The 22,119-nt window shown below is 50.6% G+C and overlaps 1 protein-coding gene across 28 annotated transcripts in view; it reads left to right on the forward strand.

Moving 5' to 3' along the window:
• Window positions 1-22,119, forward strand: part of NFASC (neurofascin) — a 96,929-nt gene that overhangs the window by 35,075 nt on the left and 39,735 nt on the right. For 16 of the 28 annotated variants that reach the window (XR_008453468.1, XM_054087424.1, XM_054087428.1 and 13 more), the window contains exons 2-11: window positions 6,483-6,658; window positions 9,831-9,848; window positions 10,844-10,949; window positions 11,148-11,344; window positions 11,706-11,828; window positions 11,994-12,164; window positions 15,252-15,302; window positions 20,099-20,210; window positions 20,930-21,114; window positions 21,537-21,668. Coding sequence is in view for 27 of the 28 variants with exons in the window: in XM_054087424.1 (XP_053943399.1) it covers window positions 6,565-6,658; window positions 9,831-9,848; window positions 10,844-10,949; window positions 11,148-11,344; window positions 11,706-11,828; window positions 11,994-12,164; window positions 15,252-15,302; window positions 20,099-20,210; window positions 20,930-21,114; window positions 21,537-21,668 (1,189 nt within the window). In the remaining variant the exon portion in view is untranslated. The remainder of the gene's footprint in view (window positions 1-6,482; window positions 6,659-9,830; window positions 9,849-10,843; window positions 10,950-11,147; window positions 11,345-11,705; window positions 11,829-11,993; window positions 12,165-15,251; window positions 15,303-20,098; window positions 20,211-20,929; window positions 21,115-21,536; window positions 21,669-22,119) is intronic. The other 12 variants (XM_054087434.1, XM_054087440.1, XM_054087441.1 and 9 more) reach the window with 3 other exon arrangements.

Consider the following 22,119-nt stretch of genomic DNA (forward strand, 5'->3'; position numbering starts at 1 on the left):
GTCAGCAACCCAGAAACCCATCTGATTTGTTACATACTGAGGGAAGAACACAAAGAATCTAGACAGCACACCAGCAAAATGAAGCCTTTTGTCAGTGTTAGGGAATCACATACCTGTATTCCCTCTAAATCAATGGTTTTCATGATGTGAAACCAAAAGGGTTTTCTCTTTGTGGAAATGTTGCTCTGTGCTTTTTAATCAGTATTAATTAAGCAGCTGAAATGCATTAAATGGTGCTGTAGGAATCTTCTTGGGAACACTAGCTGCTCGAGTTTTACTGTTCCTCTTACAACCGTAAATAAGGATAAATGCCTAATTGCTGCTGAAAGCATCCTGCTGGACCTAATGAACTGATTAAAAACAATCCTTCATTGTGGAATCATTTAATTTCATTTAACTTCAACCAGAGATTTGCCTTGCTTACTGTTTCTGTGTCTGCTCTGCAGCCCCCTGTCTGCATCAGAGAGTTCATGGCTGTGGTCAGTTTGCAGGAGTGGGGCTACAGGGAAGGGATTTGTTTCCGTCATTATTCTGGGAAGTCTTATTTCATTAAGCTGGTTGGAAGGAAATGAATTTCAGACCTTCCCTGGGGAATTCCTTAGGCTCTGCACAGAGTGCCCAGCTTCTCCAGGGCTGGGGTGGGGACAGGACCTTGCAGTTTGCAGGGATGTGATTTTGGGATTTACAACAAAGAGCCCAGTTTTGGCCAGATCAGCCTGGGGGACATCGAGGTCCTGGCTTCTTCTTCCTTGTTCCGGAGTGGGTTCTCGATGACGGTTGCATCTCTGCAGCAAGAGGAGATATTTTCACGTACCATTTGGCCTCCAGCAAAGAGAGCACGGTGGAGCTCTGCTGGGAGGGTCTGGAGCCTGGCTGGAGGAGCAGCAATCGGATTACGTGGCATGTGGTTCATGTTCTGCTAATGAGCGGAGCATGTCGGCAGCCTCGTCCGGCTGCTTCTGCTGGCAGAGGGAATCTGGGTAGGCAAACTACCCCCTCCCACTTCTCTTGGCTGTGCCAATTGAAACCAGTGGGAAACTTGTTGGTGCAAAGCAGATGGGAGCTCTGGCTCACCGGTGCGGGGGAAAGCAGGGATGCTCCGGGGCTGGGATGTGAGGATTTGCTAGCTCAGCTCAGCACCATCTGTGGAAAAGATAATTTCCCCCATCTCAAGGCAGGGAGGGAGCAATGTACATGTTAAAATGACATGTGTGTGGAGAAAAAAAAGAGTTTCGCAGCTCTGCCAGGCTGGTACGCAGCCCGCTGGGCTGGATTGGCATCCCCAAGATGCTGTGAAGAGAGGAGACAGTGCTGCAGAGGAGCCCTGCTCTAGTGTTACCATCCACAGCACTGCTGGTGCTGCAGGGCTCTTAAGAGATGCAGAAGGACCTGAAGGACTTCTAAAAGTTGATTTTTTTCCTTTCAGTGCAGATTTTGAGCAGCTTACTGACAGGCTGAGAGAGTTGCGGTGGTTCAGCCTGGAGAGGAGAAGGCTTCGAGGAGATCTTAGAGCAACCTTCCAATACCTGAAGGGTCTACAAGAGAGCTGGGAGAGACTGTTCACAAAGGCTTGTAGTGATAGGATGAGGAGCAGTGGGTATGCACTGGAGAGGGGCAGAGTTAGACTAGACATAAGGAGGAATTTCTTCACCATGAGGGTGGGGAGGCCCTGGAATATATTGCCCAGGGAAGCTGTGGCTGCCCCATCCCTGGAGGTGCTCAAGGCCAGGTTGGATGGGGCTTGGAGCAACAGGATGCAGTGGGAGGTGGAAGAGGAGAGTGGAACTGGATGATCTTTAAGGTCCTTTCCGACCCCAACTATTCTATGATTCTATAATTCTGTGTTTCCAACTGCTTTGGATATGTTTTCTGGTTTAATTATTGGTGTGCGAGCATTGTCTTTACACAAAGAGAAACTTGAGAGTGTGAAACTTGCAGCAGAGCAGGGCGATGTAACCCATATGGGCCAGGTATAGTTTCAGTGGGATCCCATTCACCGCATGGCTCTTCAGATAATCAAGGCTTGTTTGCCTGGTGGGTGCCGTGACCATCAGCATCTCTCGGGAGAGTGTGTTAGGGAGCTCGTCCCTGCTGGTGGGGGCACACGGGGCTCCCAGGGATAGTCTGGGCTATGCGAGGCCACTTGAGTATCCGATATCTCTTGACTCCTTCCACTCTTTCCTGCTTCATTATCATTTGATAATCCACGTGTGTTTGGAAGATGTCTGACTGTGGTAAATCACCCTCTGCCTTTAAACAGAATGGGAAAGTCACGACCATAGAATCATAGAATAGTTTGGGTTGGATTCTGCCAAGAGGAGCAGTCTCTAGTTTTAAAGGTCCTGTCCTCATGCTTTTGTCCAGAGAAAAATGTGCTTACAGAAGTATCTGGAGAGAGGTCTGGGCTATGTTCTGGGATGTATTGCTCAACCCAGACTAACAGTTCGCATGAACTGGTGTTGCAATAGGTCACTGGGAAAAAGGAAAACACCAAAAAGTCTGAAAAACATTTCTGAACTCTGGATAAATATCTGGAGGGAAAGGAATCTGAGCCTGTCTCGCTGTCTTGCCTGCAGCTGGAGGAAAGTGGAGCCGGGATGTGGCTTCCATTGGTGCTTGGGTAACGGCTCAACCCTGGATGCGAAATACATTTAGGCAGTAAAATTCCTATTTGATGGCATCACTATCTCGCAACTATTTGTGTGATATTTTGTCCTGGTTATTCCTGTTTTTATTGAATATTATGGGCCCAGATTCTGGACTGGGTTTGGGTCCAGCCGGCTCAGAGGGTTTCTGAGTATCCCAGGAGGCAGCTGCGGATGGGAGGTTGAAGCTCTTTGGGCAGGAATCAAGTATTTTCTGTGTTGCACAATGGGGACAGGAGCAACAATTAGGGGCCACTAATTCTGTGGAGAAGAGGTCTCATCTGCCCATTTGCATGCGCTGTTTCGTGTTAAGTCAGCCTCAGGAGCAGATGAAGACATCAGACAGCTTCATGACTCTCAGCATCCCCAGACAAGCACATTCGTGCCCCTGCGGCAGCTCCAGCGCTCTGTGCTGGGGGGGTGTCCCTATCCCTGGGAGAGCAGCAGCCCTAACAATGTGGGCAGTGTTCTGTGCAGCCGGGAGCTCGTGGCACCGCCTGTCCCCAGGACCCACCTACACACGCAAGCATGGCAGCAGATTGTTCCTGATGCACGGCGTGTGGCACCCACATCTGTGCTGAGACAAAGGAGCCCTGGACGAGCTCGGCTTTCACTCTTCTAAAGGCGGGGATGCATTTTGTGCATGCTCTGTCGTGGGTTTTCTTCTTTGCTCTTGGTTAGTGCCACTTCAATACGCTGCCCAATGCCCTATGGGTTGTCCTCTCTTGTCTGGTCCACTGGCACTTAGTGCCGGGGTCACAGAATCATGGAATGGTTTGGGTTGGAAGGGATCTCAAAGCCCATCCAGTCCCACCCCTGCCACGGGCAGGGACACCTCCCACTGGATCAGGGGCTCCAAGCCCCATCCAACCTGGCCTGGAACCCCTCCAGGGATGGGGCAGCACCACTGCTCTGGGCAACCTGGGCCAGGGCCTCCCCACCCTCACAGCAAAACATTTCTTCCTAAGATGTCATCTTGATCTCCCCTCTTTCACCTTCAAACGGTCCCCCCCATCCTATCCCTGCCCTCCCTGATCCAGAGCCGCTCCCCGGCTTTCCTGGAGCCCCTCTCAGCACTGGAAGCTGCTCTAAGGTCTCCCTGGAGCCTTCTCTTCTCCAGGATGAACAAGCCCTATTCTCTCAGCTTCTTCACTGGAAGGGTTCTCAGACCCTGGCAGAGGCTGCCCAGGGAGGTGGTGGAGTCCCCATCCCTGGAGGGGTTTAAAAGATGGGCATATGAGGTGCTTAAGGATCTGATTTAGTAGTGGACAGGTACGGTTGGACTCGATCATCTCAAAGGTCTTTTCCAACCTAGGGATTCTATGATTCTAGGTAGGATGTAGTCTTTTGCACTTAGATGCCCAGATACCTCCTGTTGTGCTGTGTCTGTCAGTGGTTGGGACTGGTCCTTTCTGTATTCCGATTTAATGCTAAATCCCCTACATACGCATGTAAGTACAAGTGCCTCCCAAGCACCTGTGCCAGGAACCTACTTCTTAGTGTCACAGCCGTTTCTTCAACGCTAACCAGTCCCCAGTCTACAGAAATGGACAGATTCTTCACTTTTCAGACTCACACAGAGCTGTACCCTATTGAAATGCCTACTGTCTTGTGCCTCTCCTCCCGTGAGTGAGGAGGGGATTTAAACCATTTCGTGATAATGGTTTGAAGCATCAGTATGTGAGCATGGTAAGGACATCAGAAATCTTGGCCTCACAAATCTCTAGCTGTGTTATTGACTGATTCGGTTCATAAGTCAGGCTCGTTCTTAGTAACAGAAAGGCATAAAACCAGCTGATCCATTACTCATTTTAAGCTGTAAATGGAGAAATGAACCACTTTAAAAAAAATGAAGGCTACAAATCCAAATGATCTCTTCCTTTAGACAGAAAGCTAAAGAAGTAATTTGAAAAGCTTTATTCAGCATGACCTGATCACAGGACTGCGGAAGTCCTGGGCATGACTTTAATTACTGCCCCAGTCCTATAATTATTTCGTCCTTCAGCTATTTTTATTGCAACAGCTGGATCGGAAAATCCTTAGAACAAGCAAAAAAGATCAAAGCGACACTCCCCTCCAAGCCCCTTCACAACCTACAATCTGTCATCTGGGCTAAATGGGACACACTGGGACAGCGAGTTCCTTTGGGCTTCAGCCGAGGAGTGGGGACGTGGAGACTCTGATCACCCCCAGCAGGGCAGTGAGGAGGGCTGGGTGGAGAAACCGTTAAACCCATCTTAAGCTTTGTAACAGTAATGGGGGAAAAGGGTCCTTAAAATTGTCTTGTGCTGGGTTTGAGCCTGTCTGGGGTTCAGGAGAGCTTCCTGGGCCGTGTGTCAGGGCTGTTTATTTAACGTGACATCTGCTTCTCGATGGCTCCCAGCAGTGTTCCCTGTGGTACCCGGGGCCCCCGGCAGCCCCACGCTTGTCGGGTTTTGTCTGTTGTGTTGGGTCCCTTCTCCCTCCCGCATTTGCTTCGTCCGGGGCTTGGGAACAGCTGAAGGGATAGGAGCATCCAAAGCTGCAGCCGGTTATTTATATTTCATGAAGATGGGCTCTCCTTGCTTGCCAAATGGCCTCTCTGCACCGCTCCCCTGCCTGGCGACATCCCACCTCGGTGAAAGTCTCTGCGAGGGCCAGGGAGGAGCAGCACGGAGCGAGGCTGGGGATTTTCCACTGTCTGCTGTCCTGGCATTATTTTTGTTCTTAGCTGAGAGAGCTGTCAGCGTGGCTGATGCCCTTTCTATCTATTACAGAGAGTTGTAACCCACCCTTGATGCAACCTCTGCCCCACAGCAGCCTTTCCTAGGGAGCTTTTATTGTACAGATGGGATAATTTCTCCTCCTTTCACTCTTTTAAATCTGTCTTTAGTCGATGGGTTTATTAGCAACAAAATAAAAGGTATGTGTATGGAAAATGCAAGTAATCTGATGATCTCCACGAGGTTTGGATGGGGAACCGGCTGCACATCTGGTGCCAGGGACTGTCTGGGAAGAGGAGCTGCTGGAGCCTGGTTGGAAACAGGCTTGTTGGGAAGGTCCTGATGTGCCCTGACTTCTGCTAGAGCTGTGCTGGCTTGGTGGTAGGCTCTTTGGTACATAAAGAGGTGTCCAAAGATGCCTCCCTGCCCTTGCTGGGCTGCACATGGAGGCAGAGCTCATCCTAGTGCCTGGCTGGAGAGAGTGGACGTTTGCTGTGTAGGGATTTTTTGTACATAAAATACAATTATTATTATTTTAAGCAGCAAGTCATCCTTTTCATTTTGTCCTATGGGGAATGTTCGCTGCTTGTGTATTCGCTTGCTCTGAGTAGCTTTCTGTCAGCCCTGGGGGACAGCACGGTCCGCCCGAGTGAAGTGGGTGTTGGTCTTTTCTCCAAGTAACAGGGGATAGGATGAGAGGAAATGGCCTCAATTTGTGCCAGGGGAGGCTTAGATTGGAAATTAGGAACATTTTCTTCATTGAAAGGGTTCTCAGACACTGGCAGAGGCTGCCCAGGGCAGTGGTTTTGTAGTGCACAGGAACGGTTGGACTCGATGATCTCAAAGGTCTTTTCCAACCAAACAATTCTACGATTCTATTCTAGGATTAAACCATTAAACCCATAGGCTGATTTTCTGCCAGCAGAACAACCCAGGAGTCGGGAAGACAGTAAGCACAGGCTTGGACCTTGGTCGTCAGTACCAGGAAACTATTTCTGGTGTTATTCACCCCCCTACCCTTCCCCATAAATGTTTTTGGATTGGAAGCCCTCTCTCTCCTCAGTTGCCAGAAGGAAGATGACAGAACGGAGCTGCAAACAGGTCAGTGATTTCTGGATTTGTGTTTGTTTTGCAGCTGAGAATCCATCCACGCGTGCTGCTGGTCCGCTTGCCTCTGGGTCCCAACTGAGGTCCTAAAAGCTGTGCAGGCATCCAAAATGGTCATGCAAAGACACCACCTCACCTGCGCGGGAATAGCATTTGCTCTCTACCTTCATCACCTCATTAGCGCCATCGAAGTCCCTCTGGATTGTAAGTTATGGTTTATGCCTCTAAAAACTCCATCTGAAATGGTTGAGGAGATAGTGAAGTCGTGCAGGGTGCGGGTGGCTTTCCTGGTCCAGCTTAAGGTTTTCTTTCTGTTGTTTATGTGAAGCTATTTTTCTTCTTAAACCGTGTGCCCTCCAGAAAATCACCTAAGTCACTCTCTGATTTAGTTAATCATCCCAAAAACTGAGCGAAGGACTCAAACCCACATATCAAACTGGGACGCGGCATCTGAACCGAGCTGCTGAAGAAATCAGGTCCTGGTGAGTCTTCAGCCTGTTGATTTCCATGAAGCACCCCAGGACTCCTGGTGTTCCTGCAGAGCACAGGCAGGCTTCAGGATGCTCCTTCGTGGAGGGCATGAGCTTGTTGCTCATCTGCTTGGGAAGATGCTGCCACGATCTGACACGCTGGTCCCCACGGGCAGTGGGCACCTGGTTAGGTCCAGCAGAGCAATGTGGTTTTTTCCTCTCTCTCTCTCTCTGTTGGGATTTTTCAGTTAATTAGGAGGTGGACGATGTGTTTTATTCAGAAGAGCTGGGGGATATGGAGCGAGGAAGAAGGGGGACACGGGCTGATGTTTCTGCCGAATGGGCATCTTCAGGCCAGCGCATGGGAAATGCATGACTTGTTTGGATGCACTTGAGATGGGGGTTTGTACCGAGAGCTGCTCAGCCACTGTTCTGCAAACCAGTTTCATAATTTCTTTGTGTCCCAGCTTTCTCCTGTAGCGGCTGTTAATAACAATCAGCCTGTCGCTGCAGGGAATCTCTTCCGACAGTGTGGTGCACAGAAATCCTCCAGTGAGCGGTGCGTTAGTAGAAAAAGCACTGCTTTTTGCTGGGGTCTAAATTCAGGCTGAAGTGCCAGGGTAGCTCTTGATAGGAGAAATTTCCACCCTGTGGGTTGTTGCTTTGGGGAGTCCTGGGTGTGCTGCCTGTAGCCACGGTAACTCAGCTGATGCCTCACTCTGGACAGCAAAATGAGAGGGGAAATTGGAGGCTTTTGGCTGAAATTTGGAAATAACTGAAGAGAAAGGGTGAGAAAGCTCTGATTTGTGGTAAGGAATAAATACTTACACTACTTAATAAGGAGAGAATCCCAGACTTGAGTCTGTCTCTGCTCTGCTCCATTACAGATGATTGTGGATGAAAATCACTGTTCTGCTGGAGTCAGCACTGTAATGTGCGCAGGGTGCTCTCGTTCCAGCAGTGGGAATTCTACTGGACACGCACAGCTCAGTGGTTCCTTCAGGCCTCGCTTTGTTAGCATTTATAATGCAGAAGTGCAGACAGTCGGCATAGAATCATTGAATAGTTTGGGCTGGAAGAGACCTTAAAGCCCATCCCGTCCCACCCCCTGCCATGGGCAGGGACACCTCCCACTGGATCAGGGGCTCTGAGCCCCATCCAACCTGGCCTGGAACCCCTCCAGGGATGGGGCAGCCACCACTGCTCTGGGCCAGGGCCTCCCCACCCTCATTGTGAAGAAATTCCTCCTCATGTCCAGTGTAACTCTGCCCCTCTCCAGTTTATACCCATTGCCCCTCGTCCTGTCACCACAAACCTTTGTGAACAGCCTCTCTCCAGAAGTAGGGGCCGGTGCAGTTGGGGAAAATTGAATGGGTCTGAAAAGAGACATCTTCTACTATTTCATGGGCTTTGCATCCAGAAAAGAGTAATTATGCTCCTTAAGCGTAATGCAACCTTAGAAAAGTAAGAGAAATGCTGACAGCTGGTGGAGAAATGCTCAAGGCAGCGTGCAGCAGCTCTCTGTTTCTTTAGCCTCCTCCCCTCTGCGCAGCGCTGAGCCACAGGAGAGCATCGTGCCCTCCGATGCCGGTGGGAAACTGGGGTTGTAACTACGAGTGCCTTTTGTCATCCTTTCCTGGTCCCTTGCGTGGCAGAAGTCTGTAAATAGTGTGCATGCAGGCAGGTGGGCGCAGCAGAGCCAAGAGCGGGTGGGTGAGGAGCATCTACTGGCCCTGGGCAAAGCTTAGGGATCCTGAGGATGTCTGTCCTGGCCAGACAACCCTACACAGCCTTCCCTACCTCTTTTGGACCCATGGAGCATCAGCTTCATTGTATTTCTATCCCAGCCTTCAACACCATCAGGGGTTTGTTTTCAGCTCCTGTTTAAGCCACCTGGTGATCAGGGCTCCCTTACTGCTGCTCATCTGCGAGACTGAGCTAATGAAAGCATCGCCTGCACTTGAATGGCTGCAGGTTTGGCCAGGTGGGGTGTAAAGAGCCCCAGCTGCTCTGATTTTGTGCAGGGGCTGATAAATGTGCAAATTACAGGCTTGAATTCTGTCCTCTACATACTACCAGCTGTGAAAGTCCTCCCTACTCCATGGACATCAACTCTCTTGCCCTGCCCGGGGGCAGGGGAGATGCTGAGGTGCTGGTGGACACCCAGCTGCCCTTGCTGACACATCTCTGGGCAGGGGCATCTCCCCAGGGAGGTGTTTTTCTCCCCAGACCTTATGTTTTATTGACAGAAGCAGCTTGGGAGAGGGCAGATGCATCAGCAAAGCCTCAGGGTCCCCTCACCGTAGAGAGAACAGCCCTTGCTCACCCTGGGTCAGGGGAGCTGCGCTGTTTGCTCTTTATTTAAGCTCGCCTAGGTGTTTTTAACCTTCCCCATCCCTAACAAGTTTTCTTCTCTGGATAAAATCCTGCCTGCCTATATCTTTCTATACTTCAGGCACCTTCTCTGAGTTTGAGCATCACCTAAAAAGCCGGCTATGGGTTTATCAGGCACATATTGGCCTCTGATTCAGAGGGATGAAACTGAGGGGTCCAGAAATAGGGAAGGGGGGAACATTGCTAACCTCTGCAGGTGACCCCCTGGACCACAGGGCCACCAATGCCTGCAGGTGGGTGGTGTGAGCATGCCTGTGCCTTCTCTCGGCCCCCAGTCCCCCTGCTGTGGAGGCAGTGACAGCTAACAGGATTGCTCAGCAGCAGCTTCTCCCACATGGACAGTAAGTAGGTAGATTAGAACATGCTTGAATTGTAAAACGATTTGTGTGTAGTATCTGCAAGCCCTACAATAAGCCTATGTGTTTCTGTTTGTGTACGTGACGTGTATGGGTTTGTTCTTCAATTAACCTTTTCTCTTTTTTTTCATTATGCTTGCACTTCGGGATTAACAGCAAATATTCAGAGTGAATGTAAGTGTTCCCCTGACCCTCCATGTGCGTGTGTCCATCTCCTCTGCATGGCTGAAACAGGGCACAAGGCATCCATCCTAAGCAGAGGGCTGGTGGTGGCTGGTGCTTGGCACCCGGTGGGAGCATCGCCTGCTCCTGTGGCAGGTCTGGCCAGAGCCAGGACGAGCTGCTTCTGCCCAGCCAGGCATGGCTAGGAGAGACACACAAAGTGCTGGAGCAGCTTGGGAGCTTCTGCTGCTCTTCTAGGAGCATGAACCAGACTGTCTTTGCGATGCAAGTATTGTTCCTGCAGGGACTTGTTGTAGCTAATGCCACACTTCAGAGGAGAGAAGGCTCCTCTGCCTTGCACGAGTGTGTGGGCCAAGCTCAGCCCCATGTATTCGCGGCATCGCTAGCTCTCAGGAGAAGAGCAAGCAGCCTCAAACCTGGGCAGCTTTATTCCAGGACAGCCATGGTACTGAGCTCTTCCACTCAGAGTTCAGGGCCAGGTCCCGCACTGCCTGCTGGGCTCAGGTGCCTCTTTGCACAAGCCCTGCCCTTCTAAACCCTAGTGCTGTGCTCCTCTGGGAGGTTTTGAGCCTCTTTCTTTCATAGGAAGTACCTGTAAGTGTCTTTGAGCTCTCTGGCTCCCTGTCCCCGATGTGGTTCCTGTCGTTGAGGTCCATGACGCCTTTCAGTCTGATTCAAACAATCTGCGGTAGGAGGAAGATGTAACTGTGGCATTTCTTAAAGAGACCAAGAGACTGAGTGAGAAACAGGGGCTTCTTAGTCCCGAAAGGGAGTCTGAAGAGTGCTGATCGTCCGAGAGGTGATGCTAGCACCCCAACAATTGCTCATGGTAATTCCCTTAGGTGCTGAAGGGCTTTGAACCACAAGCTGCACGTCCAGCCCAGGGAAGAAGCTGAAATCCCATCAGGATCTGCTGCAGGAAGGCAGAGAGGGGATTCACCTTTTTTTTGCACAGCCCTCCTCACGGCTTTTCGCTTGCTTTGCAGTGCCTCAGCCCCCCACAATCACCAAGCAGTCTGTGAAGGACTACATCGTCGACCCAAGGGATAACATCTTCATTGAATGTGAAGCCAAAGGGAACCCCATTCCCATGTAAGTTCATCTACAACCCTCGTTACACTGAAGCTCTGCTGTTCATTAGAGCTGGCTCTGGAGGAGCTCCCCTCCGGTCGAGCTGTGCCATTCACACCATCGGCCAAACCAACCCTTGGCTTGCACAGCACAGGTGAGGATCTCACCAGGTAAATATAGTCCATAGTTACAAAACCAACCTCTCCTCCATGCTTGCAGTTTTTCCTGGACACGGAACGGGAAGTTCTTCAATGTTGCGAAGGACCCCAAGGTGTCCATGCGACGGCGATCAGGAACGCTGGTCATTGACTTCCACAGTGGGGGGCGGCCGGAGGACTATGAGGGCGAGTACCAGTGCTTCGCCCGGAACGACTACGGCACTGCTCTCTCCAGCAAAATCCACCTCCAAGTGTCTAGTGAGTAACAGCAGTGGCGCAGAGCAAGCAGCCAGCAGCCTCGAGGAGAGCAGGGGTTATTCATATGATATGAGATCTTGTAGAAGAGGCATGGAGAATAGTGGCTGCTCAAACATCTCAGCCTGCTTCATCTGTTACCTGTGATGGGATGTCTCCAGCCACAGGACCAAGATGAAGGCATGGGGCTTATGGCTGTAGCTAACTCGGAAATACTCGGTATAGAATTAAGGGAGTCTTTCAGGCATAGAAATGCAGTTTGCAGTGAGGCTGCTCCATCGAAACCAGGCCAGGTCCAGTGGGAAGAGATCTGCAAAGTTTCTCCCCTCTCTTCCTCACATGGTGTCTTTACTTCTTCTGGCAGAGTCTCCCCTGTGGCCCAAGGAGAAGGTGGATGTGATAGAGGTGGATGAAGGCGCTCCACTCAGTCTGCAGTGCAACCCACCGCCTGGCCTGCCCTCTCCCGTCATCTTCTGGATGAGCAGCTGTGAGTTGGGGGAACCTTTTCACCACCCGCAGTGCTGATTTCAAATAACCAAGTTTAATGTTGTTACTGCCGGTTCAGAGCTTGGAGGCACTTGTGAAGGGCTTAGGTCTGGGGTTTCTCCTTTACGCACCCATCCTTGCTCTGAATCCCCGTTCTCCTCTGCAGCCATGGAGCCCATCCACCAGGACAAGCGCGTCTCCCAGGGCCAGAACGGTGACCTGTACTTCTCCAATGTCATGCTGCAGGATGCTCAGACCGACTACAGCTGCAACGCGCGCTTCCACTTCACCCACACCATCCAGCAGAAAAACCCCTACACCCTCAAGGTGAAAACCAGTAAGTGTCATGGTGATTGCTCAGGACGGGGCTTCCCTGGCCTCTCTCGGGAAGGGTTTTCCTTCCAGGCGCTCTGTTTCTGTTCTTGACGCAGCACTGAGGCCTGCCAGGGAGAATGTGGCTTCCTTCATTTAGTTTAGGATAGTACAGGAATTTCTTTGGATGAGGAATGACAGTCTTTGGGTGGCAAACCTGGCAGGGAGGGGTGGCTGATATCCTTCCAGCACCTCAGAGCCTCGTGGGTCGAGGGCTGCAGAGGGAGCTTGGCGCAGGTATTGCTAAATGTGTGTGTCTGGGATAAACCAGAAAGCATTTCAACACATGGGGCATTCCCCCCCTTTTTAGGGAACTGTATAATATCAAGTGACCTTTCCCTATTCTGAAAAACTAGAAATGGCCTTGATTTGCTCCAGGTTTAGATTTATGGGGAAGCCCTGGCCATGCTGGTGGTGTTGCGGGGGGATGGATTGTGTGTCAGCTTTGCTCAACTCAGGATTTCCCTGCTGAGCAGGAGCTGCCGTTTAGCTCCTTTGCTCTAGGACGTGCGGACAGGAGGGCTTGAGCCTTTGGGCTCTGAGCCTGTACACGTGGGACATGCTTGGGCTGGCCAGCGATCTCAGTTTCACCCCTGTGAAGAGTTCCTCGTGGGGGACAAGCACGTGCGTGGCTCTCTCCAGGCATGTGAAGAGCCTTTCCATGGGAAGGTCCAGCCACCAGCAGTCTCTTCTCCAGAAAGAATGTGCATTCACGATGCTAACACATTTCATGGGCGCTGGCAGGGTGGACGTGAGCTGAACACTGCAGAACATGAGGCTTTTGAGTTGATGCAGGTCCTGCAGGGCATGGGTTCTCCCGTTCTCAGGAAGGTCAGACTGGGAGCAGGGGGTGGTGCGTGCAGGCAGGTGCAAGGCTCTACTTTGGGGAGCAGACTCTTGTCTAAAGCAAGCGCCACGCGCTCCTGAATCCCACTGTTAGGAGTTTAATCTAAACTTGCAGCAGCTTAAATTAGAAGTTACGCTATTAAAGTGACCTGACAGCGATGCGAGAAGCAGACTGGACCTGGGGTGTTTTCACTTTCAGTATAAGAGCTTCTCCTCCGTGCGAAGCAGGAGTGGAGAATCAACAATATAACTATTATTAACAGGCCTTTTGCTAATGGTGAGGAGTGTGTGTAGGTAATTAATTCCAAAGATTGTTTGTTTATAGACAAACGAATGCCAATGTTTCCCTGTTAGGGAAGGACTGAATCCTAAATGAACTTGAGCTGGAGAATTTCTGGCAAACAAAGACCTGTGGTCATTTGAGCCTCCAAAGTCTCCAGCCTGACACTTCTTGTCAATCTCTAGAAAAGGTGCAGAAGAAATCCTGGAAGGTTTCTGTGCGGACAGATACAAGGTCCCCCTCCTGCCACACTCGGATGCCACCGCCGCTTTTTGCTCCCAGGCTATGGAGAATCAGCTTGCACCAATCCTAGACCCTCTCTTTAAGTTTTCCTTTGAAACTGCCTGCTATATTACAGCTGCAAACGCTACCCCATGAGTCCCCTCATATAGACCTGAAGCTCTAATTTCCCATCTGCTATGATGCGAAAGATTCTTTGTACGCACAGTGTTCAAAGGAGAAGAGCTTGTATTTGTCTCAAGCTGTTCAGTCATCTCAGCCAGGAGTGTTGGCTGTCCTTAAGATAAAGTTCATCGGCTGCTGAAAAATCATTGCGTGGGGTTGCCGTGAGAAGGATGCAAAAGCTTGGGGGATCGATACATCAGTGCCTTTCCCTGCAGAGAGTTCCTCTGCTGTATCCAGGTTCAGGCAGCTCGTGGGGCTCTCTTAACCCCCTTGCATGGAGACACGCGGTCTGGTGGATGACTTCAGGCTCAGGGCCACACCTGTCTGGAAGTCAACCTAGATACCACAGCTCCTCTTGGGCAGATGATGCTGCTGCAACACAGCTGTGCCACATCCTGGTGGAAACCAGGACCTTTTCACACACCGAAACGTGATTTCGGGCACTGGTGTGAGCTAAGGAGGGCAGATGCTCCAGCAGCGGTGGGCCAGGATGGGGCAACTCCCACCTCCTTGCAGCTTTCTCCTTCAGGTGATCCCCAGTAAATGAGAGCAGTGTGTTATTGAAGAGCTGGAATGTTGCATATAACACAATCTGCTTTAATTATCTTGTAGCTAAAAGGGATTTTACACCAGATGATGCTTTTAGGGCCTAATTCTTATTACAGTTTTTATTTTTTTCACCCTTGCCATGCTTTTCTGCATCATTACACTGCTGCCTCGCTGTGTCCAACCTCTGCTTTACGCTAGGAAAAAGCAGCTGGAATGTGTTCATGGTTAAGCAATGGAGAGAAGAAACATGTTCTTCTCCAAATTGGGATTATTGGGGTTGTTCAGCCTGGAGAAGAGAAGGCTCCAGGAAGAACTTAGAGCAGCTTCCAGGACTGAAAGGGGCTCCAGGAAAGCTGGGGAGGGGGTCTGGATCAGAGAGGGCAGGGAGAGGATGAGGGGAAGGGGTTTCAGCTGAAATAGGGGAGATTGAGATGAGATTTTAGGGAGAAATGTTTTGCTGTGAGGGTGGGGAGGCCCTGGAACAGGTTGCTCAGAGCAGTGGTGGCTGCCCCATCCCTGATCCAGTGGGAGGTGTCCCTGCCTGTGGCAGGGCATGGAACTGGATGGACTTCAAGGCCCCTTCCAACCCAAACTATTCCATAACTCTAAACTGAATTAGTTTTTGGTTTGTTTTTGTTTGTTTGTTTGTTTGGTTTTCTTCCCCAAAGCTACAAATGTCTTTATATTGAAAAGAAAAACACTTCAAAAATGTTTATGATACAATTTTCATGTATTTATTTGTCTTCACATCTCGTACGAGGAAAACAGTCCTCTTTTCCTCTCCTTTATTGCTGTGTTATGTTGTTTGTCCTGGAAGGCAGCTGTGCTCAGAGTGCTTTTGTGTCCCTGCTGCTGCCTGTCCGCTCTTGTGTTTCAGGAAGTTTTGTTTTCCATCCCCTTTTCCCCCTCACCGCCTGTCCCCTCGCCTGCTTTGTGGCACTCGGTACGCTCATGGTCTTTTGTTTATTGCAGAGAAACCCCATAACGAAACGTCTTTACGAAATCACACTGACATGTACAGTGGTGAGTCAACGCTGGCTTCTGGAGACCTTCACGGTTTAACCCCCTTCTGCCTAACCCGACTGATCTCCCGCGCTAACCGGGCAGCACCTGCCCTTCTCCTGCGCCCAAACCCTCCTTTGTGTGCCCGTACCCCAGTGCGTGGGGCTCAGCCTCAACTTTGCCAAACCGGGTAGGGCAAAACCGACCTCAACGGTGACAAAATCCCCTCCAAGTGTTCACAATTTCAAATTCTTGAGTTTTAAGCTCATTAACTGGGTATGCAGAGCTCGCTTGAGGGGCGTTTGAATTAATGCGATCTGGCCCACGTGAAAAACTGTGCACGTCTGAGCGAGCCCAGCTTGCTTCCTCAACGGAGAGGTGGCTTGTCCTCAGCAAAGGCTCATGATTTAAAGATGAGACCCACTGTTCCTCTTCTCTCTGTCTTCAGAAAGAACATCTATTGTATTTGCGGCTGAACACAGGCAGTGACTGGGAGGCAAAAAGAAAAGGAGTATTTGGTTTCTCAAGAGCTCGGTGCTTTGTTCCTTTGTGGTGAGGTTGTACATGGGTTGGATGCTTTCGCAAGGCTCTTGCTCTTTCTCTGGGCAGGGATGTCACCTCCGGAGCCTGAGTTTGCTGGGAGAAGCTCATCCCAACTCACAAATTATGCTTCAGGCGCAAAACTACGCGTCTCCCTGGGGCACAATCGCTGCCCTGAGGATGGATTGGAAGTGTCACGGGTGTGATGGGATAACACAGGGCTTTGTAAGGGAGCTGTTTGCAGGCGATGCTGAGAGCACAGGCGCCATCAGGGATGCAAATGCCTTGTGAAAGAGCACCAAGCAGACTGACTGCCCCAAGACCGAGCGCTGTCCTGGGCAGGGTTTGCTTTCTGCCCCTTTTGCAGCTTACAGGGACGAGAGCCGCGTGGCACTGGGATGGGTACAGCCCCAGCCAATGCCCTGGGCTGGTCCCCAGCCGTGCCCTGTGGTGAAATCCTGCTCAGCCGTTGTCTCACCCAGAGCCATAGGTTTGTTTTGTGCTCTGCACAATCCAGGCCACATTTTCTCTTTCCATGGGGACTTTTGGGGACAAAGAGCGCTTTTGTCAGCTGAAAGCAGAGGAGTTGGAGTATGAGAAGAGGAGGATGTGCCAGGGAGGGCACTGGGTTTGGTGTCCCTGGTGAAAGCCTTCCCCATGCCTGCAGTCAGCCCTTCCCACGGAGGGAACTGGGGTGTTGACATCTCGCGGGCAGCCAGGAGTGGGAGGTTTGTGAGGGTGCTGGAGTCTGGGGGAAGGCTCATCAGAAGAACCAGCCTCAGGGGAGGCGCTGGTGGCAGCAGATGGGCTGGGCATAGTCAGAAAATATTTGTAGAAATGGCTGTGAAAGGGGATTGCCAGCAAAATTCGCATCAATGGGAACGGCATAACCAGCATCCCACCTCAGCAGGAGGTGAGAGGGAGGAGATGCCTCCCTCGCAGGCGTGCAAGGCCAGGGACCAAAAAGAAACTCAGTGGTGAGCTCTCCCCTGAATATATCTCGCACCTCAGCAGCGCAAATGATGTTTGCATTTCAAAGAGAAACGCTTCGCATGGGCTGACACACATTTCTGTGTATCTGCCCTGCGAGTTCAGGAGGGAAAGTCACCGTGGTGGTTGATCTCCTGCTCCATGTCTCTGCTCAGGCATGGAAAAGGGATGCTTAATAGTCACTTCGTTAGGAAAATGAGGTCATATCTGCACAGTCTTACAGATTTCTGTTCATAGATGCATTCAGACTGCCTGCTATTTGCATTATATGAACTATTTGCACTTAATGTCTCCTGGGATATTTTATGAGTAGAGTGGATTCAAATCATCCATTCATGCCCCTGTGCAAATCTGAGATCCAAACCAACAATTTCTTAATAGTTAATGAACCGATAAAAAATAAATCTCACCCTCAGCCCTTGTTTTTCTTTTTGCCAACCCTGTGTTTCTCCCTGGAGTGACTTCTCCAGCTGCACTGGAACGAGCTGCAGCAAAGCAAGGAGTCTTAGGGGCAAGGGAGTGAAGATGAAGGGCATCAACCTCCCAAGTAATTCAGGTCTCTTGGACGTTGTACCTTGGGGTGCTGGTCGCTATGGTATGGGCTCAGCGCCCGTTGGCAAAAGGCTCCGTGGAGCTTGCAGGGCTCGACGGGAAGGGCTGCAGGGGCACAGGCTGGTGGGGACAGCAAAGCAGCGGGATGTGGCAAGTCCCCTTCCCAGCTGGTCTGCGATGGATGTGCTCGAGGTCATCTCAGGGACATGGGACCTGCTGGCGTGGGTGTGGGCACCAGCGGGCTGTGGGATGCGTGTTTCAAACCCCACTCAAGGGCCACGTTAATGGTGGGAGATGCAACCAAGCCCTTGTCCCCACGGCTCGTGTCAGATGCAATGATTTCCTTGCTTCAAAGCTTAATTGCTTGGGCAATTAGGAAGGAAAAATATGATCTAAAAGGATTAATTAAATATTTTATTAGCAGAAGTTTCTCACCCTTTTAAAAAATGGAAATGAAAGTCTGTTTTGTTCTTTTTTTTGTCTGTTTTTTTCTTTTTCATTATTTTGGCAAACCTGCGGGATGTTTTAAAGCTGTGCAGGAGGTGAACAGATGGGATGTGTCTGGCTGTGCCCATTCCTATTATCGCCTTTCAGTAGAAATGTGAGCTGATGTACAATTTTTACATGCCGTTAGGTCAGGGCTGTGGGGAGGGGGCAGCTGGCTGCTCCGGGAGGAGAAGTGTCTGTTTCTGGGCTACCCTGCTCACAGCTGAACGAGTCCAATTTCATTGAGGTGGGGACAACAGCAGCAATCCATTGGAAGCAGGGTCTATTTTTGAGCAGAATTAAACAGCCATAGGATTTATTTTTCCAGTTCTGTTCCACCCAGAGAGATGAGTGAGATGTTGCTCTTTGTCTGACAGCTTCCAGCTGTAGCTTACACAAGTTCAGAGCTCGATCGGTACCTCTGCCTGGATTTCTAGCCACTCCCCATTATAAATAACAAAATATTTATTAGTAGTCCTGTACTAAGGCAAAAAAAGCTTATCAGCTATGTGGTGTTGTTGTTAGCTTTATTAAGCAAGAGGATAGGGTACTAATTTATCTCCCTTATTTTTAATTTTCATCATTAATAAATGGCTCGTAAAATTTGGCTTGCATTGCTGCTTCTCTCTTTGAGTTATGTGCCCCCTCCTGAGCAAACCGGTTCATTGTGGCAGTGAATAGGCTGCAGATTGTTGGCTAATAAAAGCCAATATTGGCTGATAAAATAGTATCCCACCCTTTTACTCACGTGAGAAGTTCGTGAACTCGGTGGAGGTGTGGGAGCTGTCAATAAATGCTGACTAAAGTCCAGCCGTTGGCTCTGTCGCCGCCGCAGAGCTCCGGCACGGGCTGGTTTTACCCAGGAACGAGAGAGATCCTCACCAGAATCAGGCAAGCAAACAGTGGCGTGTGCCTGCCCGGAGAACTGGCCCTTCAGGATCGGATTGCCTGCTGTTGTAATCCATTAATCCAATAATTGATTAACCGGCTGAGAAATACCTGCGGTAACGTGGGAGCGGTGGGATGCGTGCGTGTGGCGGCAGTTCAGCAGATATGGAGATGTTTCCAAGGGGTTTAACTCCTGGGGTTGGGTTTTCTATCCCTTGTGAGCCTGATCTTAAGCTTTCCAGGCTGACGGGAACTCCATGAACAGCCCCCGCCCTCTCTCCCTTCCTCCTTCCCAGCCCTTCTCCCCTCCAGAACTCAGGTGGAGGCTTCCCAATAGACACGGGCATCCCCCAGATCTCCCGGTGCTGGGCACGCCCGGCTGCCTCCTGCTCAGTAAGTGAATGAAGCGCTGGGGGCAGCAGCCGAGGGCTTGGTCTGCACACCGAGATTCCGTTCTTTCATCGGGTTGGGCCCTCCCCGTGGATTGCTTTGGTATTTGCAGTGAACCTGTGCCAATCCTGCCCGTTCCGTCCCCTTTCCTAATCTCGTAACCTCTACCTCTGCTACTGCTGCTTTCAAGCCCATCTCATCCTGTTTTGTCCTCACTGATCTGGTTTAATAATTCCATTTATTATGGAATTTAGTCCATTAATAATTTTTTTTTCCCTACAAAGAGACCTTTGCTGTGTGTGGAGAGTTGTCTTGTGTCTTCCCCTGGTTTTCTCCTGTGCAACCTTCCTGTCCAGTCCTGAAATTTGTCATTGGGGTTGCTAAGTTGTTCCTTTCTAAATGGAATGATCCTTCCAGGCCCTGCAGAAGGGTGGGAAACCTTCTTGGTGCTGACAGAGCCACAGACCGCAGAAACATCCTCCGTATTTCGGAGATCTCTGTGGCAAATCGGCTCAGTTGTCCGAATAAACCCTTCCTGTGTCCATTTGTTCTTTGTGTCCTTCATTACACATTCTGTCCATCCGTATTTCCAAGTCTCATCTGATTTCAACCCATTTCTTTGTGCTAGAGGCTGGGATGGGCAGGAAAGGTGCCGCCCTGGGGGGAACTCATGATGTGGGGCTTTTCCCCACAGCCCATCCTCTGCTGCTTCTTTGCCTCTTTGCCTCCAGAGCATTCTCTCTGTACCCCTTTTTTTTACTTTAAAAATTACCTTGAGCCCTTCTCTGCTTTCCAGGTACGTCGGTGGGTGAGTTCAGCCTCCCAAGCTTGGCTGGAACCTGCCAGCATCCCCCTGAAAGCACTGTGTATTTTGGCCCTGTACGTGCTCTCCCCCTTTGCTCTGCGGCAAAGGAGACTTTAAAAGCACTTTGTTTTGTTTGTTTGTTTGTTTTCTCTCCTGCTGATTTCAGCCCGAGGGATTACGGAAACTACTCCCAGCTTCATGTATCCCTACGGGACCTCAAGCAGTCAGATGGTGCTGAGAGGGGTGGACCTCCTGCTGGAGTGCATTGCTTCAGGAGTGTACGTACCGTTTCCCGGCTGGGAGAGATGGGGAGAGGGTGGTCCGCAGCCGTCCCCAGCAGAATAGCCTGGGACCACGATGCCGAATCACCAGGGGAAGCACCTCTAGCTAAAAAAAAAGAGGATTGCTCCCTTCCTTTTAGCTGCTATTAACAATATTCTCATAACCTACTTGAAAGACAAGAGCATGGAGCAAACATAGAATCATTAAGGTTGGAAAAGATCTCAAAGATCATCTAGTCCAACCATCAGCCCAACACCACTGTGGCTACACAGAACCAAAAGATCAAATCAAACATGAGCAGCAGAGCTGAGTTTTGGAGCTCTGGTCAGAGAAGCAGGTGTCCTCAGATACTCACTGTCCAAGGATAATTCCCTCCTCTTTTGTCCTTATAATTATTTAAAAACCTCCTGGGTCTTGTATAAACTCTGGGTGAGGACACTTGTGGTCCATGTGCCTGCAGAAGTGTCTTGAGACTCGGGCAGCACTCCAGGGCTCTGCATCCCCAAGCACGAGGCAGGAGGTGGACCCTCCTGCTGATCAGCTAGTGGTGCTCAAGGTCCTGGTTTAGGGGCTGTGGTTGGAAGGAGGGTGACCCAGTGGCTGGATCAGTCCTACTTCCTGGGTGTGAGTGGTTCCAAGTGTGGGATTATCTCCTGTTTTCTTAGGAATATTTTTCTTGTCTTGCAAAAGCATTTATCTCCTCCCCTCTCCTTAGACCAGCACCAGACATCATGTGGTACAAGAAAGGAGGAGAGCTCCCAGCAGGCAAAACCAAGATGGAAAACTTTAACAAGGCCCTTCGTATCTCCAATGTCTCCGAGGAAGACTCTGGGGAGTATTTCTGCTTGGCCTCAAACAAGATGGGCAGCATCCGCCACACGATCTCGGTGAGAGTGAAGGGTACGTCATCTTTACCTTGACATCTTCTTTACCTTTGCAACCAGAAGCTGAGGGGACGTGCAGGGGAGGGGATGCTCTGGTTTGCTGAAAGGAGGAGCTGGGGCTTCCTTCAGGGGCTGCCTCTGTCCTGTATCAACCTACACTTGTCCAAACTGACCTAAAAGCAGTGTGAGATGTGGTCTCAGCTCATGTAACTCAGCAGAGCTTCACTGGTATAAACGGTTGCAGTTTTGTCCCAAACAGGAGGACTTTGGCCATGGAGGAGGGGGGGGATGATGTCTCTTCAGCCTCTACTGCACCTAAGAAAATCCACTTGAGAGGAGCGTGTTTTCATGTCTTAGTTGAGTGGTGTGCAGGCAGGTAGGAATTTTGCATGAGACAGTGCTGCTGTGTTTCTAACTGGTGCATTGGTGTATTTTAAGCTGCTCCATACTGGTTGGATGAACCCCAAAACCTCATTCTGGCTCCCGGTGAGGACGGCAGGCTGGTCTGTCGAGCCAACGGGAACCCCAAGCCTACAATACAGTGGCTGGTGAACGGCGAGCCTATCGAAGGTGAGTGAGGAAGGATCCGTACCTCCATTATGAAAAGACTAGGCAAGGATCTTGTGGCTGAGCCACACCGTGGATCTGTTAGAGTGAGTCCAGAGGAGGCCACGGAGATGATCCGAGGGCTGGAGAACCTCCTGTATGAGGACAGGTGGAGAGAATTGGGATTGTTCAGCCTGGAGAAGAGAAGGCTGCGGGGTGATCTTAGAGCAGCTTCCAGTACTGGAAGGGGCTCCAGGAAAGCTGGGGAGGGGCTCTTGATCAGGAAGGGCAGGGATAGGATGAGGGGAATGGTTTTCAGCAGAAAGAGGGGAGATTGAGATCTTAGGAAGAAATGTTTTGCTGTGAGGGCGGGGAGGCCCTGGCCCAGGTTGCCCAGAGCAGTGGTGCTGCCCCATCCCTGGAGGGGTTCCAGGCCAGGTTGGATGGGGCTTGGAGCCCCTGATCCAGTGGGAGG

This window comes from Cuculus canorus, chromosome 24 (assembly GCF_017976375.1).
Source record: "Cuculus canorus isolate bCucCan1 chromosome 24, bCucCan1.pri, whole genome shotgun sequence".
In the NCBI taxonomy this organism is placed as follows: domain Eukaryota; kingdom Metazoa; phylum Chordata; class Aves; order Cuculiformes; family Cuculidae; genus Cuculus; species Cuculus canorus.